General features: G+C 56.4%; 4 protein-coding genes across 6 annotated transcripts; 2 read left to right on the top strand and 2 right to left on the bottom strand.

Annotated features, from left to right (window-relative positions):
- The first annotated feature begins 5,714 nt into the window (after window positions 1–5,714).
- On the top strand, window positions 5,715–7,186 carry LOC125685014 (nuclear receptor 2C2 associated protein). Its single transcript, XM_048927704.1, has 6 exons — window positions 5,715–5,804; window positions 5,947–6,004; window positions 6,094–6,184; window positions 6,287–6,392; window positions 6,528–6,596; window positions 6,786–7,186. The coding sequence occupies exons 2-6, from the start codon at window positions 5,964–5,966 to the stop codon at window positions 6,899–6,901; spliced, it is 423 nt and encodes a 140-aa protein (XP_048783661.1). The 5' UTR covers window positions 5,715–5,804; window positions 5,947–5,963; the 3' UTR covers window positions 6,902–7,186.
- A 517-nt stretch (window positions 7,187–7,703) lies between these two features.
- On the bottom strand, window positions 7,704–12,798 carry RFXANK (regulatory factor X associated ankyrin containing protein). Its single transcript, XM_048927703.1, has 10 exons — window positions 12,689–12,798; window positions 12,127–12,317; window positions 11,737–11,814; window positions 10,946–11,026; window positions 10,609–10,674; window positions 10,340–10,440; window positions 9,280–9,405; window positions 8,736–8,802; window positions 8,422–8,502; window positions 7,704–8,063 (listed from the first exon to the last, which is right to left on the bottom strand). The coding sequence occupies exons 2-10, from the start codon at window positions 12,308–12,310 to the stop codon at window positions 8,005–8,007; spliced, it is 843 nt and encodes a 280-aa protein (XP_048783660.1). The 5' UTR covers window positions 12,311–12,317; window positions 12,689–12,798; the 3' UTR covers window positions 7,704–8,004.
- A 33-nt stretch (window positions 12,799–12,831) lies between these two features.
- BORCS8 (BLOC-1 related complex subunit 8) lies at window positions 12,832–20,481 on the top strand. 3 transcript variants are annotated; one of them, XM_048927706.1, is made up of 5 exons: window positions 12,832–12,921; window positions 14,114–14,226; window positions 18,463–18,527; window positions 18,855–18,962; window positions 19,931–20,481. In XM_048927706.1, exons 2-5 carry the CDS (start codon window positions 14,137–14,139, stop codon window positions 19,971–19,973), a joined length of 306 nt encoding a protein of 101 aa, XP_048783663.1. In that variant the 5' UTR covers window positions 12,832–12,921; window positions 14,114–14,136; the 3' UTR covers window positions 19,974–20,481. The 3 variants fall into 3 exon arrangements, with proteins under 3 accessions (XP_048783663.1, XP_048783662.1, XP_048783664.1); XM_048927705.1 differs by having other exon boundaries at window positions 12,840–12,931; XM_048927707.1 differs by lacking the exon at window positions 12,832–12,921 and adding an exon at window positions 13,020–13,177.
- A 119-nt stretch (window positions 20,482–20,600) lies between these two features.
- TMEM221 (transmembrane protein 221) lies at window positions 20,601–25,677 on the bottom strand. The gene is made up of 3 exons (XM_048927702.1): window positions 24,873–25,677; window positions 22,394–22,479; window positions 20,601–22,121 (listed from the first exon to the last, which is right to left on the bottom strand). Exons 1-3 carry the CDS (start codon window positions 25,169–25,171, stop codon window positions 21,607–21,609), a joined length of 900 nt encoding a protein of 299 aa, XP_048783659.1. The 5' UTR covers window positions 25,172–25,677; the 3' UTR covers window positions 20,601–21,606.
- Window positions 25,678–25,843: the final 166 nt, after the last annotated feature.

The following is a 25,843-nucleotide window of genomic DNA, read 5'->3' as shown; positions in this document are numbered from 1 at the left end:
CGCCTCCCCCTTCCCCCCCCTTCCCCCCAGCGATCGGGGCCGCCCCCTCCCCTGAGAGCGGGGCCACCCCCCTCCGCCGGCACCGCGGACCCCGCCGTTGGGTGGAGCTGTTTTCTCTGGGGGGGGGGGGGGGGTGGTCTCAATAGGGGGGCACCTTCCTTGCAGCCCCCTCCGTGCAGCGCACCTCCGCATCCTGCCCCACACCCGGAGGTTTTGGGGTGCCACCGCGCAGGACGGATTCCTCCAACCCCTCTGCTCCCCAAAACCAGCGCTCAGCTTTGCAGCCCCTCTCCACCCCTTTGATGCATGGGGACCGGCTGGCTCCAGGCATGCTTTTGGGGGGTTCTGCATGAAGGACGCCTTCCCCACACCCCTAAACCCCTGCTGCACTCAGCACTCTGCAGCTCCCCCCCCATCCCCCTCACCTCCCCCCGTGCCCCACGCAGCCCCACGGCAGCTGGAAGGAGCTGAGGATGCAGAAAGGAAGAAGAGAAGGATGTGCAAAGCCTGGGAAAAGCCCGAATAACCCCAACAAAGCGATGAGACACGAGGAAGCTACGATGCCAAAAGTGACCCCCAACTTGGGGGGAGATTGTCACTGAACTGGGGGGAGGGGGAGGGAGGGCTTTTGTTCCCCCTGAACCTGCCAGCCTGAATGCAGAATGCCACCCTGTCTCCTGCAGCTTGGCCGGAGATGGGCACCCTTTCTCTTCCTCATCTATAGGATGGGCGCGCGGAAACCCGAGAGCAAAGTTCTCATTTCCGACTGCATTGTGCGGGACTTCACGGCCCAGGCGCTGCTTCCTGCCTTTTGTGAGCCCCTGTCACAGAGCCTTTCTGTTCCCCTCCTTTATGCCACTGCAGCTGGCGTTCCTGCCCCCAAAGGTGCCCGAGAATGGGGGAAGGCATAGGGGTTAAGGGCCCCGTGGTGTTTGCCAAGTGGGAGAGGGGAGAAGGACCTGGCTTTGTTACTGTGCTGGCACCACACTTTTCCCACTTCCCATGCACCCAGGTGTCGGTTGGTGTCACCCTACAGGTCTCCAGTCCATAATATTGGGGGAAAAGGTGCACCCATGGGTGCTGGCTGGGCTGGGCTCTCACACCGTGTCCCAGCGTTGGGGACATGGAGGAGCACAGATGGTCACCTTTGAGGCAGCACCACTGCTTGAGCACAGCAGGATGGGATCAGCCCCGAAACGCTCACCTGCTCCTGTGAGCACCATGAGGGGTGAGGATGCTCCTGGTCCCACACCCACAGCGGTACTCACACCTGCACTGCATTCCCTCCCTGAGGATGTCATCAGCTCTTCCCCTCTCCCAGGAGGGAGCTGACAGCAGCCATACAGCCTCGGATGGGTGATTCCTCCCCAGAATTCCATCCCCTGCCCTGGGGATGGCTGTGGGATGAGCCCGGTTAGCAGCGAGCCCCATGGAATCATAGAATCATAGGCAGCCCCAGCCATGCCGATGCGCCGCCAGCCATTTGTCTTGCTGAGCGAAGGTGCCGGCAGTGAGTTATCGGAGCTCTCCTCTGGAGTGGAGATAAATGTCATAACAGACACCAGCCAGCACGGCTTATGGATGAGGATTTAATAGACACTGCTCCCCCCGCGCTGGCAGCTGCGCCGTGCCTGGGGAGCGTGGCCTGTGGTGGGACAGCGCTGAGGACCATCAGCTGTTCCTAAGGGCAAGAGGTGAATTTGTGGGGTCTCTGTGCCTCCTGGCCGAGCCCTGGTGCCGTGGCAGGATGGAATAGGAGATGCTGCTGCACGTGGCACAGAGGGATGTCCTCAGTCCTCCATCCTTTGTGAAGGAAGGGACTTGGGGTCTGCTGTGGGGTCCAGCTGCGCCTCCAGCCCGTCCTCATTCTCCACCTTGTCCCCGTGGCATCTCCCACCCATGAAAAGCACCAGCAGCTCTGCCTCAGGCTGCTCCCAGTGCCTGGAGCTCGCTGTGTCCCACGTCTGCAGGCACAGCAGGGTCAGGCTGGCGGCCCCCTGCACGGCAGCACGTGGTCACTCTGCTCCTTGGCTCTGCTCATTTTCAACCCCATCCGGTTATGTCCAAGGGAACAGAGAGGGGATTGGCGCATCTTTTTGAGCTGGAACACGGGTTTCTGGTGAAATCCTGCAGCAGTGTTGCCGTGACGACCCTCCTGCAGCTTCCATCCAGAGATGTTTTCCTTTGTTGTGACAGGGACGCGGGGAGGGCGCTGGGGAGGCAGCCGCGGGCGTATGGGTGCAACACGGGGATGGGACAAGGGCCAGGACCTGCTCCTGCCCCCGGGGACATCAGCACTGGGGATGGGACATCGGCACAATGCACCCCCCCGCCACAGAATGGCTATAGGGAGCAGGAGCCACACGTGGCATGAGTTTGGAAGCTCTCAGCCAGGCGTGCCTCCTGCCAAGGACCACCACGCAGAGGGGACCCTGTTACTGAGCAGCACAGTCGCATCGCTCGGGGTGCACGTGGGGACCCATCCCGCACCCCACAGAACTGCTTGTTATTCTCCTCAGGTTTGCTGCCAGCTAATGGAGCTGGTTCCAGGAGAGCTGCCACGTTCATTGGGAGAGCGGCGTGTTAATGAGGCCCCTGCCACTGCAGCTGGGACCAGCACTCGGGGCACTGGAACGGGGACAGGCAGAGGATGGATGGACGGACGGCTCGGCGGGGCCGGATGCAGGGTGAGCAGCAGCGTCAGGTTTGGGTGAGATGTGGCTGTGGTGTCAGTGCTGGGTTTGGAGCAGGGCAGCACACCCCGATGGCAGCTCACCCTGGTGACAAGAGGTGGCAGGACACCTCGATGCTCCAGAGGGGATGAGCTGAGCCCCATTGCCGTGGATACGCTGTCCCCAGCCCCACTGCTGCTCCCTGCAGTGTCCCTGCTCCTGGTCAAAGCTAGTACTGCACTGGACTTGACCCCATCATGGTGACCAGGGCACAGTGGGGTCTCTGTCCATGCAGTGTTGGGCTGGAGGCTGCCGTGGGTACAGTGCTGGTGCTGGGGCTCTGCCCTGGCCAGGCACAACTCCCTCCAAACCCACCAGCAGGATGAATTGATTTTATTTTCTGTTTCCATAGCAACTGCCTCCTTCCCATCCCCCTTCAGCCTTCTGGCAGCCCAGCCCCACTCCCGAGCCCTCCCACAGCACCCACCTTCCCTGGGGACACAGGGACACGGCTGTCACCCATTCCTGTCCCCCCCCAGGGACTCCCAGGAGTGACACTGTCACCAGCTCTAAGGGATCCAAAGCTGCACCTCTGCCCCAGCGCAGCGTGGATGGGGGATTTGGGTGTGTGGTGACAGAGTACACACGTCCCCCTCCAGCATGGGCACAGGGACATTAACCCGTCCTCAGCTCTCCTGACACCAGCAGCAATTAGCACAGGGCTGGTTGTGGTGCTGTTTTATTAGCCTTGGTGGTAATTGCCCTCCTGGTCCTGACCATGCACTGAGCAGCACTTCCTGCATGCAGAGCCAGGCTCATTAACAGCACACATCCCCCCCTGCCACCTGCTCACAGTGACATGTACTCCCTGGCCCCAGAAGCACTGTAGTGCTCCATCCCTGTGGCACTGAAGGTCACTGAGCACTGTGGGTGCTCAGCACTCTCTGCTCCACCTATGGGTGCTCACCCTGCTGGGAGTTCTGCAGCCAGCCACAACAAGGTCAGTGGGATGACATCCCTCATCCTGCCTCCTCCCCATGCAATGCACTGCCATGCACTGCTCCTTCCCAGTACGAAGACACCACCACGCTGCTATGGAGCATCAATTCCCATCCCAGTGCCAGCAGCGCGCCAAACCCCTCCCAGACCCCCCATGTGGGCACCCAAAGCCCCTCTGCGTGGGGACGGGGGCAGAGCTGCATCCCATGGAGCTCCCTGAGAACAGGCAGAGCACTGTGCAGGGCAGCGGCCGCGGAGCTGAATGGGCTGTGCTGCATTCACCGGTAATCCCCAGTGTTTACACGGAAGTGGAAATCAATTGCTGCAAGTAATTAACTGCAAAGGGCACAACACCCGCTTCTTCTCTGGAAGCAGCTCCTGTGCCAGCCGAGGTTGCTCAGCAAAACTCGCACGCCGGCACCTAGCACACAAAAAGCCCTGGCAGCGCTTCCTGCACTCCAGCACGACCTGCCTGCACTGCTCCTGGGGGGCTCCCAGCAGTGGGGTTGGGGCTCTGGCTCCATGCTGCCCTGCGGCCTCTTCGGTGGTGTTTTGGATAAAAGCAGCTCTGAGTGCAGGCTGGATGGCAGCCGGGAGCATTCAGCACTGCAGCCGGGAGCGAAGCATCCCATGGCATTCCTCGAGAGCAAAGGAGATGTAGAGGATGAAGAGCCTCGGGGATGTGAGGTGCTGAGCAGGAAAGAGCGGGCTGGGGCTGGGCCAGGGGGGGGAAATGTCAGCCTGGTGTCCCCCAGGTCAGTGGGGCTTCAGCAATGCAGAGAAGCCTCAATGTGCCCCACTCAGAGCTGGGATGCTGCTGGGAGAGGCAGGAGGGAGGAGGCGTGGGTCGCAGCAGCAGAAATAGCAGCCCGGTCCCCCGACGTGCGATTAACCGAGTGACATTTAAGGCTCCTGTGTTTTTGACCCAATTTCTCAGGCGAAACTCAAGGAGGGAGGAGGAGGAAGGTGCAGCAGCATGCGTCATGCGTGCACGTGTGCGCTGGCGTGTGCCACTGCATGCACGTGTGTGCTAGCATGTGTCCTCACCGCCACGTGTGCGTGTGCACACATGTGCCAGCATGCACGTGTGTGTGCACAGAGCTGGGGGGGACTGAGGCAGGAACACAAAGCCCCCAGGCCCTGCACAGAGCTGTGCTGCGAGGGGGAGGTGAGGGCTTTGCAGCACTGGGTTTATTTTTGCTGTTGCCTGAGCGCAGGCAGCCTCAGCACGGTCACTGTGACTCATGCCGGCAGACAAACACCCCGCGATGCTTCAGAGGGCTGCAGATCACCGCGGTGGAGGTGGTGGCTTTTGTCACCTCCCTCAGCAAATTGAGGCTGGTGGGGGGATGCGGGATGCAGCAGGGCTGGGGCTGGCAGCTTCACCGAGCAGCCACAAAGACACCGAGCCATGGGCAAACACGGCAGCACCATGTGCCTGGGAGGGAGCGTCGTTAACAGCTGCTGTGTGTGTGCAGAGGGCTATTGCTCCCTGCGCAGCTGCTGGGGACACGGAGACTCGGGGTGTGCGGCTCAGCACCCAGCAGGGATGAGTGCTGCAGCAGGGTTGGGGTCACCCTCTGCTTCCTTCACTGGTGCAGGCGTGCTGGGGGCATGTGGGGTTTTGGCAGAGTGCCGGGGTGTGCAGAGGTGATTGGACATGGGATGCTCCATTGCAGGGATGCTGGAGCACGGAAGGATGCTGGAAGATGCGGGGATGCTCGGCTGTGCGGGGATGCAGGAGCATGCAGAGATGCCCGTGTGCGGCGATGCTCCGGCGTGCAAGGATTCCTGCACACACCGCGCTCTCTCACTGCAGTGCCTCGAGGCCGCTGTTTCCAGTCGCGCTCCACCACTGCCACCTACAGAGCGGGACCAGGAGGGCACCGGGCCGGGGCGGCCCTGAGTCAGTCTGGCTATGGGGGTCCCCGTAACCCGGAGCTCAGAGCCCGTGCTGGGGCCGGCAGGGGGGTGCAGGGGCGGGAGCGAAGCCTTTGCAGGATCAGCGCACGGCTGCCTTTCCCCGCGCCCCCCACCATCATCCCGGGCGGTGCGGGACCGGCGGGGGGCGGAGCGGAGCGGGGCGGGACCGGTTCGGCCCCGCGGAAGGGGAGGCGGCGTTTCCTGCACAGGGTGAGAAGGGGTTTGGGGGTTGTTCGGGTGTTCCTATTTCTGGTGTTCCCTAACGCTGCTCATGTGCCTCCCGGGGTTCTCCGGTGCTGCTCGGTGGTCCCGGGTGCTGCCGTGCTCCCGCTATGCTCTTATTGCCGTCCAGGTCCGTCGCACGCAGCGATGCCCGCGGAGCCCTTGGTCTGCGCTGATACGGCCACGCGGTGAGTGCGGGTCCCGGGCGGGGGGTGGGACAAGGACCGGGACCGGCTGCCGCTGACCCCGGCACGGTGCTGCTGCCCCCCCCCCGCAGGGTGAGCTCGGTGCTGAACCGCGACGTGAAGCAGTTCGGGAAGAAGCACATGTTTGACGGCAACGAGGAGACGTGCTGGAACTCGGACCAGGTGGGGGGCACGAAAACGGGGCAGGATGGAGGGTGCGGGGAGGGGAGCGCACGGCCCTCCGTCCCCACCGTAACGCAGCCCCGGTATCACCTCTGCCTCCAGGGCTCGTGCCAGTGGGTCACCCTGGATTTCCCCCACACCGTCAGAGTCTCACAGCTCCACGTTCAGTTCCAGGGGGGTTTCTCCAGCCGGCTGTGCACGCTGGAAGGTGAGGGGCTGTGGGGGGCTGTGGATGCTCTGCCTCCCTTTGTGCGCACCTGAGGGTTTTCGGGGCCATGCCTGCTGCAGCCCGCAGAGCCCTGTAGCACCTCTGCACAACTGCCTCTGCCCTTATCCTTCACAGGCTGCAGAACAGGTGAAGAACTGGTGAAAATATCTGACCTGTACCCCGAGGACATCAATGCCATGCAGATATCCTTTGCCACGTTGCGGGTTGGAAGAGCTGTCTTGTTGGTGACAGTTCTGCAGGTGCCTGGTGGCACTTTGCTACTGGCAGCTCAGCAGAGCTGCAGTAATTCTGGACATCCCCACCCGTGCAGATCTCCCATGGGTCAAGGATTTTCCCCTCCCTGTTTTCTTTTTCCTTCATGGGCCCCACACAGATTCCAGGTGGAGGAGACAGCGCTGGATACGTTGAAGATCACCTTTGAGAACAGCACTGACTTCTTTGGACGCGTTGTGGTGTACCACCTCCAGGTGCTGGGGGAGAGGCTGTAGGGCAGCAGTTGCTCACCCATCACCTGCATTCCCCTGTGGGGGAGCTGCTCACGTGGGGAAATGGGACAGCAAGCCCCACCAGCAGTGATGTGCCACCCCCAGCTGTACCCAAAGCGCTGATGGAGCGGGGAGCTCCACCCCATGGGATGGCAGAGCAGAGGGATGCTCGTGCAGAGCGCTACGTGCTGGAATTGTAAGCCACCTTTGCTGTGTTTTGGTGGGATGCAGCCTGTGCAGATGGCTGAATAAATGCTGGTGTCCCACAGCTCTTTCCCAACTGCTCTTTCGGCAAACGACGCTCCAGGACTGAGCAGCTCTGTGTGTCCTGGACTCAGTGCTGTCAGAATGGTGGTGTATGGCTTGGGTGTGGGTGAGGAGGAGAAGCTGCCCCCTCCCTGGCTCTGGTGCTGGCTGTTTCTTGCCTTCGTCAGCCACCCCTGAACATAGAGCAGCTGTTTGCAGACTTGCAGGGCTCTGGCTCAGCTGCTGGCTGAGGCCCTGCTGTATTGCTGGCTGGCAGGGAGATGCTTCCTGCTGCTTTTTGCTTAAGCCCTTGGATATTTCTCTGGCTGGTAATAGTGCTGCATGCAGGGAGGTCTTGGCAAGCTTATGGGCATAAGAGCGAGCCACGCTCTTCAAAGAGACAGCTCAAATTTAGGGGCAGTAGGAGGGTGCCAGCCTTCAAGAGTTGATTGGCCCAGTTTCCCTTCACAGTTCCTAGGCAGCTGGTGCTGGGATTGAGGGCTGGCTGCTGTGACAGACCAGGGGGATGCAATTGAGGCAGCAAACAGGGCTCCACGTTGCTGCTTTAGAGTTTATTTCCAAAAATGCAATACCTGAATGCACGCACAAAGCAGCTGAGCCTGGACAGGGCAGAAATGCAGCTGTCCTGAGGAGTGAGTGTCCCTAGGTGCAAGGCATTGAGGCCGTGCCACCTTCCAGGAGTGGCAGAAATCTGCTGCAGTTCACAACTCCCTCCTTGTGCTCCTTGCAAGAAGCTTCTTCCTGCTGCCCATTTTGGGACCGCTGGGTCAGACCATGTTGGTCCCTGAGGAGAGCCCTGCGTCGGCCCACAGAAGCGCAGTGCAGCATGAGCTGCTGTGTCACTCCAGCCCCTTGTTCTGAAATAGCTTGAGGATGTGGCTTTCAATAACCTGTTGGACTAATGAAGGGGGAAAGAGGAGAAATGAAAGCCAGAGAAGCCAGGGCTGTTAGAAGGCAGTATCTGCAGGCAGGAGCTAGTCTCTATCTGGTTTCTGATTTCTAGCAGGAAGGTGGAAACGCTGATCTCCTCTGTCCCAGCCCTGCTGCCATCACAGCACTGGTTTGGAGGGGGAATAAGGGAATAGGACCCATTTTGATTTCTCTGGCTAAGTTTCTCTGCATGGCAAAGTCAAAAAGCTGTGCTGGAAGGTCAAAAAAAAAAAAAGCCCCGGAAAGGGTTGGGAGCTGGGAATTCCCTGAAGGCTTTTCAGGGAGGAAAGATGAGGCTCTGTGCCAAACATGGAGGGGACACTTGCCTTTCTTGTGTCCCAGAGCCACAGCCAGATCCATCGGGGTGTAGCCAGAATCTGCTTCTGTCGTCAGGTCAGCACCACGAGCTGCAAGCAGGCAGTGCAAATCAGGGCACAGCGATCCCACGGCGTCCCTTCCAGAGGTGGCACAGGGTGAAGAGACCCCAAAAAAGTGCCCATCCTGGCTGGGCAATGCCCTGTGACACCCCCAGGCTGCTCAGTCTCTCCCCCCAGGCATGTCACGCTCTGTCCCCAAGGTGGTTACCAACAAGCAGTGATTTTCAAGGCCAAGGAGTTTAAGCACAGATCTTCCCCGTTACCTAGAAGGGCCTCGACACACTTGACGTGGTTGCCACGCACGGCGTAGAGCAGAGGAGTACCACCATTCTGCAGGGAAAGGGAAGGGGCTGTGTCATTGCTGGCCTCGCGTGGGGCTGTGCTCATGCAGCTCCTGCTCCTCCTGGAGCAGTCAGGCCCTTTTTGTTTGCCCTCTCCCAGCTCCAAACTGGGTGTTTTGCTGCAGAGCGGCCCTGCACTGGTTTTATTCTCTGTATGCCGTAAAATAATTTCAAAGGCAGCCTTCATTTCTGAGTGCAATTTCCTACAGGCTCATAACATCACCGGTGTGAGCAGCTGAGGAAACAATTTAAAACTATTATCCAGATTAATTTCTCAAAACAACTGCACGAGCAAATAAATGAGTGCTGCGAGCCTGGGAAGCAGCAAGGAGGAACACATGGCTGCTAACAGCACAGAACAATGTGAACTCACTGTTTTGTTTTAAAATGAGCTGCACGAGCCTTGTCTGGGTCTTGGTCACCACTGGTGGGGTTCCCACAGCAGTCTGCACTCAGCAGCACTCACCCAGTCGTAGATGTTGATGTCCACGTTCCTCTCCAGCAGCATGATGACGATGTCGGTGTAGCCACCCATGCTGGCCAGGGACAGGGCACTCTCCCTCTCCTTTGCCAGCATGTGTGGGTCAGCACCCTGGGGACAGCAAAGATGTCAGTCCCAGTGTGTGAAGGCTCCTGGGGAGCTTGGCAGAGCCGTGTTGGGCAGCCTGATGTGGCTGGTGGTGGTGCCAGATCCCAATGGCCTCGTGGAGAAGAGGCTGCTCCCATGTTTCCAGTGAGCAAAGTCTTTACCAGGCGTATTTAAGTGTCTCAGCTGAGGAATTAAAAGCCTTTCTCCAGTGTCATTAAACTAAGCCTGATGGTTCCTGTTACTCAGCCTCTTTTCACATCATTAACACTGGTACCTGGACAATACACACCCTCTATTTTGTTACTAATTTACCTAGAAACCTACCCTGTGCTCCAAGCTCTGCTAGTCATGGGTTTCAGTATGTCCTTTAGCAGCGTACCACCTCATTAATTTTGGGTTCTGTTTGTTTCTCTGGTAATGAACTGCAGTTTTGCTGCTAACAGAACCAACATCTGGCCAGTGCTTATGTGGCACAAGCAGACACGTGGATGTGGGGCTGAGCCTTGGGCAGCACCCTGACTCCAGGCACAGGAGGATCTGGTTCCTGCTCACCCCCACGCAGCCCTGGGCTGCATGCCTGGCTCTTGAGGACAATGCAGCAGTGAGTTCATTAACTGCAATGATGCCTCCGTGAGCACATTTTCTGTCAGATTACAGGGCCCGAGTGACAAGTCTGATCTCAAATTACCAATAAGCAGATATTTAATTACAAACAGTTATTGCTAGCTGTGAGATGAGGCTCTCTGTGCTCCTGATTTAGCCCGATGGGAAGCATCCAGCACTATCTGGCCCATTACCCCTGAAAATGTGTCCTGTTTGATGCCATGGGAAAGGCTGGCTGAGGCAACATTGGGACAGTGCAAGATTTTTTGGCAGCCACAGGGCTTGGAACTGAGAAGTCTCTTGATAATCAGGTGCTATGTAAGCGTGGCCTTACCCATTCCAGCAGGTGACGGACTGTTTCGATCTCTCCAAAGGCTGCAGCCCAGATCAGTGGTGTGAAGCCTCTCTCATCAGGTTTATTTACCAAGTTCTCACCTGCATAAAAAGCAGATGAGACAAATAGGATGCTTAAAACCTTCCCTGCTTCCTATCCCCTAAGTAAACCCAGCAAGAGCTGTAAAACCAAGGGTTTATCAAAAGATGCTCTATGACCCAGCAGGACTCTGCATGATCTGAGGTGTGAACCCAAAGGAAGATGCATACCTTTCTGAAGATGCTTCTTCAGCTGGCTGAGCTCACCTTGGGCAGCTAGCTGGTGGATGGACAACGCTGGGGGACAGAGAGAATTCAGCCTTCAAAAATGTTTTCAGCTCAGCATCCACCATCTGCAGGGGAGTCCCTGGAAGTGCCAACTGAACAGCCCCATCTGAGCTTCCCATGCCCCAGTGGGTAATTAACTCCCTCCTGCTGGACAGTGGTGGATGCTTCATACAGCATGGCAGCAGCAGATGGAGGGAGGTGCCAGTTCCACTGCTCCCTCCACACCCCACATGCATCTGAAGTCTGAGGTGCACAGCTCAAGCTGCCCAGCTCTACTTACTGTCCAGGGTGGCTGGGAGGGCTGAGATCTCATTGCCTCGCTGCCTGTTTGTCAGTGTGTTTGAGTGCTTCAGGGGGAAACCTGTTCCAGAGAGAGGAAAGAGTCAGGGCACATCTCTGTGCACAGGGAGGAACGAGACTAACTTGAGGCCCAAAGCCTCATAAAAGCTCATGTAAACCTCATGTGACTGATCTGAAGCTATTCCTTCCTGCCCCTGCAAAAAAAAAAGAATTATTGCCTTGCAGATGAAAAGCCTGGAGATCAATGTTTGACCAGTGTGAGGGAACAACAGCTGAGCAGAGAAGATAAAACAGCCTGAACAGCTGCCCAAGGAGGGGCATGGCCCATCTGGGCACCGCAGGAGACAGGGATCTTGCATTAATGGCATAATTGCACACAATATATTGCAGAGGACAAGCCTGGGGATGCACTCAAGTTCATCCTCGTATCTCCTACAGAGGAAAGAGCTCCACTTGGAAAGCCTGACGTATTTTCAACAAGGAATTTGTAGTATAATGAGAAAAGTACATGGAAAGAGTTTGCAATCTTCAGTTCCACTGCATGGAGCTACAGCGACCTCTCACTGCTGCTATGAGTCATCAGCAAGGCCTGGATTTGGACTTAGTCTTGCTACATTATGAAAGGGACCAACAGCAGTAAAAGACATTTTTTTTCCCCAGCTGTCTTTGTGGGATGAAAGATTCTTTTGCCAGCACATGATTTCTCCCACTCCTGTCTCTTACTGGGGCTGCACCCAAGGATCTGCAAGCACCAGTTTCTGTGATACTCACTGTCAAGGGTCGAGAGCTCAGGAGTCCTTTGCCTGTCCATCGAGGCAGCTGAGGGCTTCGGGAGAGTGTTTGTTCCACCTGCAGAGGGATGGTGGCCATTAGGGACCTTGATGCCACTTACTGGAGAGCAGGCTGGGTTCCAACTGTGACACACAGGCACCCCTACCCCACTGGGGGGTGTAGGATGGCTCATCTTGCCAGGTTCTTTCCCTGTATGAAATTCCCTGGAAGGTTGGTTCAAGTTTTGAAGCCAAGCTCCCCTCACACTGGCACTGTGGCACTGTGCCACAAAGCACCCTGTTTTTAATGAGGATTCCAGGCTCCAGCCAACACCAGCAGGTCTGTGTGTGCCCTGTCTCAGCTCTGACACACCCTCACCCCAGCAGTCACCTTCCACGAAACTGGAGCCCCTGTCCATCTGCAGGAGCCCCGGGGGAGCACCGCCATCCCCAGTATCCCTGCTCCCAGCTGGCTCCTCCGTGGCTGCTGCTCCCTCAGCTCCATTCTCATGCTCTTCTTTCAGGAGCTCCCGGTTGTCCCCATCGTTCACGGCGGCCTCTTCTTCACCTTCCATGGGGAAACTGCCACACAGCAGCACATTGAGAACAGACAGAAAAAATTAAAAAATAAAAAAAAGAAAACCGGGGGGGGGGGGGGGGGGAGGGCGGAAGCTGCCAGGCCCAGCAGAAGCGAGACTGCACGACTCCAGAGGTGGGGCTGGGAGGGGACAAACCCCCCCGTAGGGCCCCCCTGGCAGGGGTACGGGAGGCTCCGGCCCTGCAGCCCTGTGGAGATGGGGATAAGCGGCCGATGGGGGTCGCAGCCCTTGGAGCTGCTCCTGATGTCCCCAGCCCTGGCACCGGGGGGGGGAGGGGGAGGCGCGGCCTGTACGCACCCGAGGCCTACACTTGCAGAGCGGGGAGCAACGGGAGAGGCGACCGCGGGGCTTTACCTGATCGGACCGCACTCCGAGGCAGCCCCGAGGCCCGGCCGCAGGGTGGGGTCAGCCCCCGATAATAGAGGGGTGTGGGGGGGAACCCCTATTGTAGGGGCAGGGGAGAGGGGCGGAACGCGTGTGCTGGGGGCGGTGTTCCCGGCCGGGGCGGAACTGGAGAGGGGCGCCACCGGAACCGGAAGTGGGAGAGGTGGCGGAGCGGGATGGAGGAGCCCGAGATGCAGCTGAAGGTGAAGAAAGGTCGGAGCGGATCGGAGCGGATCGGGGACGCGGGGGTGGTGGGGCCAGATCGGCTGTGGGGGGCTCCGGTGGCGTTCTGTTGTTCTGTCGCGATAGGGCCACCCACGACAGGGCCTTGCGGTGACGGCAGATGTCGCGATAGAGTCCTGTGGGTCGTGAGAGAGGAGGGGGGTGCGATGCGCCACTGGGCAGGCCGCGACAGAGCGCCGTGACGGGGCTGGGGGACGCGTATCGCGACATATCGCGGTGGGTATCGGCCTTATCGTATCTCGCAGTTCTGTGTTTATTCGCATACGTGTTCGGGAGCTGCGGTGTGTGCCACTGTAAGAGCCGCAGTTTGGGAGCGGCTGTGACTGAAACCAAAGCCCTGAGGCAGGGAGGGGGGAAATCGCTTATCCTGAACGCAGCCCTGAATCGGTGCTGCTCGGAGTTGTTCCCCCTGGCCGTGCTGAAGGCGCTCCCCACTTCGTTCCCCGCACGAAACGGGAAGCAATCGCTGAGCTCTGCCTCTCCGTCGTTATTAATTGCTGGGAGCTGTAAGCGTCAATCCAGGAGGAAGGAGGGCTCAGAGCTCCCGCACAGCCCTCAGCCTGCGGAAGTGGCCATTGGCAAGGTGAATCCTGTGAAAAAGCAGCAGGAAAAGCTGCTTTTTAGTTACTTTTAGGACATCTTTTGGAGCTGGTGTGTGGGGGAAGAGGCAGAAGGACCCCAAAGCGGGAGGTTCACCGGCCCTCTGCTGCTCCCTCCCATCTCTAGGCCAGCTCAGGTTGCTCAGAAAAGGTGCAAGCAGTTCCAACCCCAGGCCAACCCCAGCTGGTGTGGAGCTGTTGGGCCAGCAGCGTCCCAAGGTGATGCTTCCACCTGGTGCTGAGCTCATTGCATGTGCAGTGACATGGAGAGTGCAAAGTGAACCACCTGTGTAATGCTGCTTTCCTACCGTGTCCTGGTTAACAGTTCATGGTTAATAGCTAGAATATTTGGGCTTTTGCTCTGATCTGTGGCACGTTGAAACTTGGAGCCTTTTGTCAGAAGGCTGCTGTGCTGTGGGAGGTGCTGTGGGCTCTCTGAACCCCACGTCTTCCAGAGACACCTTGAGAGATGGCACCCAAGGGAGCCCTTCCAGCCCCACGTTCCTCCCATTGCTCCCCACCTCCTGTGACTCTGTTGTTTCCCTTTCTGCAGTTACAGACAAATTCACAGAGAGCATGTATGTGCTGGCCAACGAGCCCTCCGTGGCCCTGTACCGGCTCCAGGAGCACGTCCGGCGATCGCTTCCAGAGCTCGCTCAGCACAAGGTGAGTTGAGCTCACCAACCCCGAGACAGTCAGACCAGAGCTGTTCTCCTAAGCTGCCACCTTGTTCCTATCTCACCGCCTCGGGAAGGAAATCAGCCATCGGGGCACAGGCACCATGTGGGAGGTGCTAAGGGACCCCGTTTGGCCCATGCTGGGGGGGCTGAGGGGGGATCTTCACGTTCACTTGCAGATCTGGGGTAAAACTTACATGGCCGAACACATCCCTGATCTCCCAGTGCTGGATGTGTGTGTGGAGACAAAGAAAAACGACTCTTGTGCAGGGAGGGGGGGAGGAGGAGGCAGACGTTAAATCTTATTACCCCTGACTACACTGCAAGATTTTTATTTCCTACATAAAATAAGGAGGAGGGTGAGAGGAGGGAAGGGGGAGTGGGAAGAAACAAGTGAGAAGAGCCCACACAAGGAAAGGCAGGATAATGAATCGCATCTCACAGCTGTGTTCCTACTTTCCTCCAGAGCACGGAGCAGAGACACTTTAATGCCAGCCTTGTTGTCCTTCTCCCTCTTCTGCCAGTCATGATTCATTAGGAGTGATGTCTCATGAATAGATTACTGCTTCATGTCTATGCTAATGCACTGTCAGGCCTCATTTTTCACCTTTGCTTTACAGCCCTAGTTTCCAAATTAACCTGGATTGTGACACTTTATTATTCAATTATTTATTAACATTTTATATACGTGTCTGTGTGCAAGGGTAGGTATATAGAGATGTATATGTATGTATGGCACACGCTGATGCGATTGCATCACTGGGATGCAGGAGACAGGTTTATAAAATTATTCCTGAGCTGTCACTTGCTTTCATTTAATCAAGATAGCCCTGGTTTCAGGGAATGTGTCTGGAACAAAAGGAAATTGAACAAATTGTATGACAAGTCATGCAGAGGGAAGAGATCAGTTTCCATCACCGAGTGGTTTATAACAGGGAGGAGGGTGAAGGGCAGCACAGAAGCACAAATGGAAGCAGCAGCCAAGTGAACAAGCTGGACACTGTGCTGGTTGTTAGACATGGGGTTTGTGCTGAACAAGATCTCTGAAAACCTTTGCTGCTTTCATTTTCTTGCTAGGCATTCTCCTCAGTCTCAGCTGGTTACAGCCATCCTGGAGAATTCTTTTTTTTAGCCAAAATTGCTTCTATTTTCCACTTGCTTCTCATAAGAAAGATTTTGCAGTCCTGGGGATGCCAGCAGCAAATATGAGGACACAGTGTGTCCCCATGTGACTGCAGCCATCAGATGCCTTTGATACCTTCGTGTCCAGCCTCACAGCATCTGTCCTGCCCTGGGTGCAGGCCCTTACAGGAGGAGGAGCTCTGTGTGCTCCCTGCAGTAGTGGTGCTCTGTCAGGTCAAGGTTGAATGCAGTGCTCGTTGTCCTCTGCTTTAGGGCTGCCCCAGCACCACCCCAATCTCGCCGTCCCCCTATAATGTTAGGAGCATCCTCCTGATACTGCCTCAAAGATGCTGTTTTTATCCATTTCTTTGTGACCACCTCATGTGCACCTCCAGCTTTCAACTGCATTCCTTTGTGTTTAGCAATGCATTGCCGTGGTAAGGGCTGGGGGAAGATGGAAAGCAGATTCTTTCTCGCAGCTTAAACAACAGTAGATGTAACTGCTGGTGGTGCCTCCTCCAGCCTCTCAGCCCCCACGTTCATTCTTCCAAGCCTGCAGTGCCATGTTTGGGAGTGTGCTCTCCTCCCTGCAGGTATCTGACATCCTGACCACGCTGCCAGGCTGCTGATGCTGGAATTGTGGTCAGGTTCTTTCTCTTGCCCTTCATCCCGCTCTCATTTTCTTTGCTGTCTGCAGCAAACCAGGCAGCCAAGCCCCCAGGAGAGAGGTGTGCTCAGTGCCCTGATGGGGCCACCAGCAGTGTGGAGCATTGATTGGGTGGGGATGGATATTTTGGGTTGCTGTGCTGAAGCCCATCGGCTCTGTTCCAAGATACTGGAACAGGAAAGTGTCAGCAGGGCTGCGCACCGTGAAAGCACTGTCAGGTTTTATCTAAATCAGAGCAAAGGCACTGAATTAAGGTGGGTTTAATTCCTCAGAATGGAAAAGAAGAAAAAGGAGTGTTCTGCTTGGATCCATTCTCTTGTAATTTAGTCCCAAGGTGCAAGTAATGTATAAAGGAAACAGGATTTATTGGTGGTTTCCAGCTTTGCTTTCAGCCTTGCAGCAGCTCTGTCCACGGTTGGCACAGTTCTCCTGAAATGCAGCTTTTACAATTCCTGAGGAGATTAAACCTAGGAAAAATGAGCTGGGGGGTGGAGGGGGAAGTAAGCAAGAAGGTCACCTCCATGTCTTTACAACAAGCAACTTTCTTGGATTTGATTAAAAATAATCTTAATACCTTCCTTACCATCTCAGACTCTCCAGGCAGATTCAGCCCCTTGCTGATAAGATGGAGCACAATGCAGGGCCCTCACTGCCTCCACGTGTCGGAGCTGTGCTGCTAAGCTCTGCTCTGCACAAAGCTGCCTTTCTGGATTTCCCCTGATCTTTTGAGAACTTACATCTCCTCATTAATTTACTGCTAAGCAACAGTAATATATCCTTAGTATATTAATAGCTGGCTTTAGTTCTTAAACTGCATCCAAAGGCACCTCTTGGGAATTTGAAGGAAGGACGTTAAGAAAAGTTGAAGAAGAGCTTTAGAGAAAGGCTTTTGTTGCTAATTAATGGCACAGCATTCCTAGGAAGTAGAGGGAATGCTGAGAATGGACATCACTGCCACTGATGCTGGGGAATTAATAAAATCTGCTTGTGCTCAGGGCCACGGGCAAGTGACTGTATTGTTTCCACCTTTTCAATGGAGCTTTGCAGCCACCATCTCTGGCTTCCCAGTTTTACAGCCGTGCCCTCATCCTGCACTGGGCTTTGGGAGCTGACAGGCAGTCCTTGAAACTGTCCAGAGGCCGTGCTGCTGCTGGAGGAAATGGTTGGTAGGGGGGGGTCACCTGCCCTTGGTGGCACAGAGCTTTCAGCAGGGCAGGGAGAGTGCTGAGCTGCTGTGGTGACTGAGCCAGCGCGATGCTGGGCTCTAAATGGTTGCTAAAGATCATCTGGCACCTCTTGGGCAGAACAGGCTGCAGAGCTGCAGGACGTAGCTGTCTGTTTCAGCTGCCTCTGCTCTCAAAGCCTGTTTTCAGCAGCGGGTTATGGTCAGGTAAAAGGTGATTGGGCTCTGGGATAAGTGTGAACTCTGCAGGGCAGCTTGTGGGGTTGTGAGTCGGGTGGGAGGACCCTGCAGGGAGCTGCCTGTAGTGTTGCATGTAGAGGCTTGTTTCTTTTGTAGCCATGTGGTCAAGCGTCCGATGTAGGACAGGCTTTGAACAGACAGAAGTGATTTTGGATGCACTCCAAGCTCCCGGCCGACCTCCTTCAGTCACAAAAAGAGGCCCTTGCGTTTTCTTTGGCTTGTAACTAGACCCAGCAGAATAGACTTGAGAATGAGCTCCCATGAGAACATATTTTAAAAAGTGCCCAAACTACTTGAGCACTTTTGAAATGGTTATCTATGGAGCAAGGCCTCTGAATTCAGCTATGCTTTCATTGTGATTGCTACATGCATTTGGTTTTCCCTCTCCTTGGCGAGGAAAATTGCATCCCATGCCAGAACTGCCTGCATGTAGTTGAGTTGGTGTGAAGTTTACAGGGCTCCTTCCGAGCTCATGAAAGGAAGGGCACAGTGCTGACTGCTCCTTGGGGTCAGAGCTTCAGAGCAGGCTAGAGGAGGCTTCTGGCTGTGATAATGGTTACAAATAGCAAACAGAATGGAATGAGAGCTTTCAGTGCTGTTTTACCTGGTTTTGCACGAGGAGCTGAGCACTGGACTCAGCAAGAGGTGCGTTGGGCCAGGCACACCAGGGGATCTGGGCATTCTGGCACTCTGTGGCATTGCTGGCTGCTTGCAGCCAGCCTCATTGCAGCTCCCAGCTGGCTCATGGGTACATCTGAAAACAAGGAGGATTTTGCCAGTGCATCCCAAGTGTTGGCTCCAACCCGTAGCCCTTCCAGATAAATGTTTCTTTCCAATTCGAGTGCTTGGCACCCGGAGCCAAGCATCACAGGCTGTCAAACAGTAGGCAGAATCCAAACGCAGCTCGTAGTGAAAAGCAACCAGAGCCCTCATTTGTGCAGAGCTGGCAGAGTGCATCGCTGTGAGCTGCGTCGCTGAGTGCACACCTCACACTGCCCTCTTGTTTCTTTCAGTCTGACATGCAGAGCTGGGAGGAGCAGAGCCAAGGAGCCATCTACACCGTGGAGTATGCCTGCAGGTACTGCAGACTCACCCAGTCACAGGGCTGCATTCTCCAGCACAGGCTTTGTAGTAGAAGCAGAGCAGAGGTCCCTTGTGCTTCCCTGATGGCTTCCTGTGTGAGCCAGGGAGAAAGCAGTCAGGTGGGGGTGTGAGGGTGCAGGGCAGAGCTCCCAGAGCCTCGAGGCTTTCCCTTGGCTGAGCACACCAGCTCTTCCCCACCTGAGCCTGCAGCGCAGTCCTGCCCGTCTCCTGCAGTGGATCCACTCACTAACCAGCAGGTATCTGAAGATGTGAAGCACTGTTAGTCTGAGGATATGCTCACCAGTCCTCCTCTCTCTTTCAGTGCCATCAAGAGCATGACTGACAGCAGCGTGTACTTCAGGAGCATTGACAGTCTGCTCAAGCATGCCATTGCCATGAAGGATCAGCTGAACGCCGCTCAGGGCCGCAGGTAGCAAGGCACTGTGACACTGCCCTGCTTATTCATCAGTGACCCTTTTGCCTGACAGAGGCTTTGGTGATGTAATGCAGCCCAGAACAAACATGCCCAGCAGTTATTTCAGTAATGTCATGCCAGACTATTATTTAAAACAGCGTGCTGCTTGCCTTCCAGTGATCTTTGTTTACCAGGAGAAGCAAATAATCTTATTCACAGAAAGAGATAAGTGGAAAATAATTTATTGCCTTCTTTAAATAGGGATGTTTGGTTCTGTAATACACTAAAGCTTTGTGTTAAAGGCACTTGCAGTGATGCTACTGAGATGGAACAGGTCAGAGGCTGCCCTTGGTGCTGCTCTGTCATGCATGTGGCTCTTTCCCTGAGGGAAGTCCCATAGAGATTAGTGGTGCTGGCAGATACAGCACAAAGGTTGTGTTCTTGTGTTTTGCAGTTGAATTACAGCTACTAAAACACCTTCCAGCAGATCATCTGAGTCCAGTTTATTTGTCTCCTGAGAACTGTGTTGGTATTGGAGTCTGACTGGTTAGGAGTGAGAAAACTCCCAGGCACCCATGCTCACCACAAACAGTTTTAAATGTCCATCCCTGATAAAACCACCACAGCAAACAAAGTGCCTCTGTCTGCAGAATGACTCTGCTTTACACATCTCTGGTACGGGTTCTGTATTCTCCCAGTTGCCCGTGCAGCAGGGTCATGCTGTCCAGCACTTACAGTGCATTTTGCTGGGTTGCTTTTATTTTTTTTTGTGGTGCTGTGGCTTTAAGGACCGTTCTCTTAACACCCACGGTGGCTGGTGTGTGCTGCTGCGTCGTCTGCGTGGAGCACTGAAAGGTGTTCTTGTCTAAGCAGCTCCTCTGCTGCAAGCAGTGAACTTTTACAGGAGGGAACCCCTGGTTCTTCATGTTCTTGTGGCTGCTGATGTCCTGCTGCTGGATGTGACTGTCTGTTTCTTTTTACAGCGCTGTTGCCCCACAAGCCAAGAATCCTCCAGGCAGTTCCTGATTGCAAACAAGACTGGCTGTGCTCTGCCTTCTTCTCCAGCCCAGCTCCGTGTTTTCTGACCATATGGAGGAATAAGAAACCTGCTCAGTCTGTGAAGCTGCACAGAGGCCTGTGCCTGCCTGTCTGTTCCCAGTAACAAGGTGCTGCACCTGAGCAGTAAAAACCCTGCCACTGGGGTCAGAGCTGCCTTTGGGGGATGCTTTGGGGAGCAGTCGTATCCCTTTCCACAGTGGGAATGGAAATGGGGTGGTTCTGCATTTGTCCTTTCCAGTTCTTTTTGATGGCGGACTGCTAGGAGGCATTTTTCCTCTCTAACCGTTGGCCACAGAAATATCTCAGAAAAAAACTAGGTCTTCTTTCAGTATTTTGTAGATGGCTGTGTCCAGACTGAATGGAGGCACACTTCAGCCTTGTTCAGGGGGTGTTCTGCAAGGAGAGCTTTTCGTGTGTGTGCCAAAGAGTCGCTGAGTTTGGTCTTAGTGAGAACAATAATAAAAGGGAAAAACAAGTTTGTTCTGTCTCAGACCTTCCCCTCTTGCTTGCTCAGGCTGGGGGGTCTTGCAGCCTGCTGGTTCTGTGTATTTCAAAGGGCACGGAGCAAAACAAAGACATGCAGAGTTGGAGCCTTTTCAAGTGAGAAAGAAACTCTCCTGTTCTTTGGGAAGGAAAAAGAAAAGGACTTTCTTCATTCTGTGTCATGCAGTGTTAATCTCTCTTGGAACCAACAGTTCTGTTCTGCTGAAGAATTTACCAAGGATACAGGGATCAAAGCAGTGCTAAACTTCCAAAAAAGTGCTGTGTATTGTGCTCAGAGTCACAGGTGTCTGTGAGGATAACATGGAAGGTGAGGGGGGATCTGGGTCAGCAGCCTTCCTTCACTCCCTGAAATGCTTTACAGATTGCTGGATGATGAGGATGTGGGGAGGATCCAAGCACGTAGCTTTAGTAACTGTGAGCTGAACCCACTCATTTTTAACAGGAGCAGCAGTTGCACTTGTGCATTCTGCCCTGCAGACAGCAGAGAACCACCAGCATAGCCCTTCCTGCGCCACAGGTCTCAGCACTGACAATTGGCACCGTCCTTAGGTGACATCCAGGTGATCCCCAGCAAGGTTTTCCCACTGAACACAGGATGGGCAGCTCCCATGTCCTGCCCAGAGGGTTGAGGAGCTGGTGACTGAGGGAATAGAGGAGGCAATGGAAGGGGAGAGGGGCATGGCCAGCCAGAGAAACTAGCTGGGATTGCTGGGGAAGGAGGGTAGGTGTGCTCCTGGACAAAGTCCTCTCGCCCCTCACATGTGTTGCCACTTCCTTCGCTGCTGCTCAGTGCCCTGCAGAGATGGGACAGTCCTGCTCGAGCCTTTCCCTGCCCCTGCTGTCTTGTTTGCAGGGAGACAAGTGCCAGCAGCACTGCAGGAGGGGCTTCTCAGCAAAGAAAACCTGTGGCTGTGGCTGCACAGGCCCATGCAGCATCCTCAGAGCAGGAGGGCAGAGGGTGGAAAATCAGCCATCCCGACCTCATGAGGGATCGTTGACACTTGGGCTGTGACGTGACCTATATTAAGCTCTAAACAGAGATGCAGATCTTGGCTATGGCTCCTGCAGTTCTGCTGTGATGAGATGGACATTCCACTCACACCAGGGTCGAGTCCTTGCCCGAGGCTCCAGGTTTGCGTGCCAGCACATTCCTCATCTCCTGGGTGACGCCGTTCCAGGGTTTGCCCTGTGCCTGCAGCAAGGCTGACTCTGCTGACAGCGTCCTGTGTGTGCGGGGCAGGTGGTAGCTCTCCTTCTCAGAGCGTGCCCCAGGGCTGCCCGAGGAGGTGAGATTGCTGCTGGCCGGAGAGCCCAGCTGAGATTTGCGCTCCAGGAACGGAGGGAAGGAGAATTCCCGATGGATCTCAGGCCGGGGCCGGGGCACAGGGATGCTCTTGTTGTTCAGATTGCTGCCGGGAGTTTCGCTGTGCTGGGCAGAGTCGTTCTCATACAGAGTGTGAGAGATCTCGGAGTGGCTGTGTGACAGCTGGGAGGCGCGGACCAGGGCGTGCGTCACCGTCACCAACAGCACGATGATGCCAGAGGAGAGGATGCAGGCGCTGGCGATGCCAGCCTCGAGTTCAAACAGCAGCAGCATGTAGATGGCAAGAGCTGGAAGGGGGAGTGCAGCACACCGTGAGGAACCAGATGGATTCAAGCGATGCATCTGACCTGCGAAGTTCAGGCCAGAGCTGCCCCGTGGGGGCTGCTCACCAAGAGAAGAAAGTTCATGCTGCGGCTGATGCTATTCGCAAAGCAAACCTGATGCTTTGGTGGAAATGCAGCAGCTCACAAGCAATCAGCATCTAGAGAGAGGCCTGGGCTGGGCACAGTCCCTGCTTTCCCCCCGCAGCAGGCTGTGTTTGTGGGCAGTGAGCACTTACCTGTCAGATAGACTGAGACCCCGCAGCAGAACAAGCCGATGGCCGCGTGGCGAACTGTCCGGCTGTCCAGGAGGAACCAATCTGCCCTGCAAAATGGGACAGAAACACTTTGCTGAGATGGGGCTGCGTTGTCTCCTGGCCCCTGCTGAGGAACTGAAACGCTGCTTTTGCGTGGAGAAGTTCAGGGCTGAGTCTTTCCCCTGTGCTGCACAGCTCTGCATGATCTGTTCCCGCTCTGGAACAGGATTTGGAGATGCCTGATTCCAGCTGTGCTTTGGAAAGCAGGTAGGGCAGACAGGAGAGATTCAGGCGGCTCAGGGCTCTCTGCAGGTGATTTGTCCTGTTCAGCAAACCTTGTAGAGCAAGCAAGGAACAAAAGTGAGGCCTCATGCCCATCTCCCCCTTAAAGAAAGAGTGAAAAGCAAAGTGCTGGTGCACTAAATTTAGCAAGGCCAGGTTGTCTTTGCAGCCTCGGGAGTGGATTTCTTTGCTCAGCTCAGATTGCGAGCCCTTTGTCTGGAGGGGGGGCCGTTGTTTGAATCGTTCCTAAACCACAGGAGAAGAACAGCTCGTTTCCTGCAGGGCCCTCCTTTCCATGGGCGCGCAGAGCATCACAGATTCTGCAGCACCTCCAGAAGCCCTGGGGCCCATTGGAAGGACACGGGACCAGCAGCTCAGCATGACACGACTGTCCCGGCAGGACCAGCCCTCTTCCGCGGCAGCCGGCTCCCTCCACCCCATGGGACAAATGCAGCAGCCAAGGGACGCTGCGCCCTGTCCCCATTTCCTCCCCGAGTCCCCCAGCACGATGCCCTCCTCCTGAGCCTGCTGCAGCCAGGAGCCGTTAATGGAGCCTGAACCCGCTGCCCGGCGAGGAAGAGCAGCCGCTTTGTTTTCTTAATTACCTGAGTCGGGAGGGATTAGCGGGGAGGAGAAGGACTTTGTTTGGAGCTGGCTCGGACTATTGAGCGCAGCGCTGAGAAGCAGAGCGGTAATTCAGTGTGACAGCCCCAACGTGGGAAAGGTCCCTGGGACGTGAGCTGGTCCCCTAATGAAACCAGCGCCCGGTGGGGCCACGGAGAGATGGCAGCAAACGGCATCACAGGGAGAGGGGCTGCATCCCAGCACCTCCTGCCCCAGGCTGCCTCTCTTCCTCCCAAAACACAGCGTAACCCTCAGCTCACAGCTGGGAAAACGAGGCGCTGCCTGACCCATCCCAGGCAGAGGGATGCGGAGCTGGGACTCCCGACCTGCTCCTTGCAAGCTCCCTCCTGCCAAAGCCTTGCACTGCCAGCAGCAAAGCCAAAAGCAGCCTCTCACTGCATGGGGACACAGGAGAAGAGCACGGAAGCATCATTTAAAGTCAAATTGTTTGGAAACAGCTTTGGGGAGGGTTGCTCCAACCCAGCCGTGGAGCAGCTTGCCGCCCTCACACTGTGTCTGTGTGACCTCCATTGCTGCTGCTCAGTGCTCAGCCTGCCTCAAACCCGAGGCTTCCACAGAAGAATTGCACAACCTGGAAAATGAGCATTTTCCAGCCCAAATGAATACAAAATCTCAAACAAATTCACAGCCAATGGGTGGATTTTCCACTGTAAGCAAGGTTTACTCTGGGAATCTTCACTAATGAGCACGTGGAGCTGCAGCATCACTTGGAAGCCACCAGGTGAGACTTGCTGGAGCTGCTGCACGAAATGTGAGACACTCAAAGTTTTGCCAGATCCTGTTGCTTCCTCTAAGCTGAGTTGTGCCTTGCTCACAACGGTCCCAAAACGGCCCTGCAGGAACCACCATGGGAGCCACATGAAGGGACCGACTTCCAGTGAGCTGCATTTCACTGCCATCATTTGCACGCTGCTTTTATTTTTGGTTCACCCAGGAGCCACCAACCAAAGCCAGGTCATGGTTGAGGAAGCAGATTGGAACTAATTGCATTGGAAACAGTTCTGCAAGTGTAAACGTGCTGCAATGATTAAGTCAGCACACGTCTGCTGGTCACCAAACGTGGGTCTGTGGTCACCTGGCGGTCACCACTGTGGCAAGGGACAAACATGGGTGGCTCCAGGTGCAGACACAGCACGAGGGCTGGGATCACCCAGGGATGCTCTTGGGTAACTCCATAGGGTGCAGCAGCTGTGAGCTCATCAGTGCAGTCACTACGTGCAGCTAATGAAGGAGGCAAATTTACAGCCCCGGGGTGGATCAGCCAGAGGTAACCCCACTTCATGGGAGGGCACAGCAGGGAGGAATTTGGGCTATCACTGCCCAGCGTTCACCCAAACCCAGAGCGGTCCAACCCTTGCAGTCCCCTCTGCTCGCCCTCCCCAGGGAGGGGCCAATATCGCGGGGGGAAAGAGGAATGGCGAGGACCCCTCCGAGCTCCCTCTGCATCCCTGGGGGTCCAGAGCACCCCGGTGCCCCCCACACCTTCCAGTCCCCGGTGCTCCCCCCGCCCCACCGCGGTGCCCCCCACTCTCACCGTTCGGGCCCGGGCTGCCCCCGGCACAGCTCCGTGCTGAAGTAGCCGTGGAGGAGGCAGAGGAGGAGGCAGCTCACGTTGAGCACGAGGCAGAGCGCGGCCAGCACGGCCGACACCGGCAGCAAAACGGCGGCCGCGGATTCCGGCAGCGCTCCTCGAACGGCACCGGGACCGCTTCCGAGAGCGGTCCGACCCGCCGGCAGCTGGAAGATGAGGCTGGAAGCGAGCAGGGCCATGACGGCGGACAGCGTGCCGAAGAGCAGGAGCACCGTCAGGGTCCGCTGCGGGTAGGAGGGCATGGCGGGACCGGCACCGAGAACCAGAGGGCGCTGGGCAGCGCCGGAGAAGCCGCGCGCACCTCCGCTTCGACCCGGGATCGAGCGCTGAACCCCGGGAGCGCCGCTTTCCTCCGCGCAGCGCTGCCCAGACGGGGCGGTCCTGCCCGTCCTGTCCCCGGACCTCCCCACCACGACCGGACCCCCCCGCCCCGGGCAACGCGGAGCGGCTCCGCCCGCGTCCCACCCAGGGACGGGAGGGTGGAGGAAAGGGGCAGGAACGGGGTGGGGGCTCCGGGGACGGACGCGGGGACAGATGGACAGGTGGGGGCTGGCCGTACTCCACCAGTACCCCACAGGTCCCCCCCCGCTCGCCCCTTTCCCACGCAGCTCCTGGAAATCCCTACCGGCCGTGAGCCGCCCCGCTGCTCCGCGTCGAGGAAGGGGACGTCGGCCCCGGGGAGGTGCGTTTGACTTCAGCTGCTGCGTAAATTGGGAGTGAACGGCCGAAACGCGTCCCCGTGAGGCTGAGAAAGGACCGCCGGAACTCGGGGCCGGCCCAACTTTCCCGTGCTTTATAAATATCCTGGGAAGCAGAAGCTCCTCTTCCCCTGGGAATGGCTGGGAATTGCCCTTGGCAACACAATCCCTCGGGGGGGGGAACGAGGGGGGGTGGTAGCACTGAGCAACCCCCCC

This window comes from Lagopus muta, chromosome 26 (genome assembly GCF_023343835.1).
Source record: "Lagopus muta isolate bLagMut1 chromosome 26, bLagMut1 primary, whole genome shotgun sequence".
Taxonomy (NCBI): domain Eukaryota; kingdom Metazoa; phylum Chordata; class Aves; order Galliformes; family Phasianidae; genus Lagopus; species Lagopus muta.
Note: the sequence above shows the minus strand (reverse complement) of the source record. Positions and strands in the feature narration are given on the sequence as shown.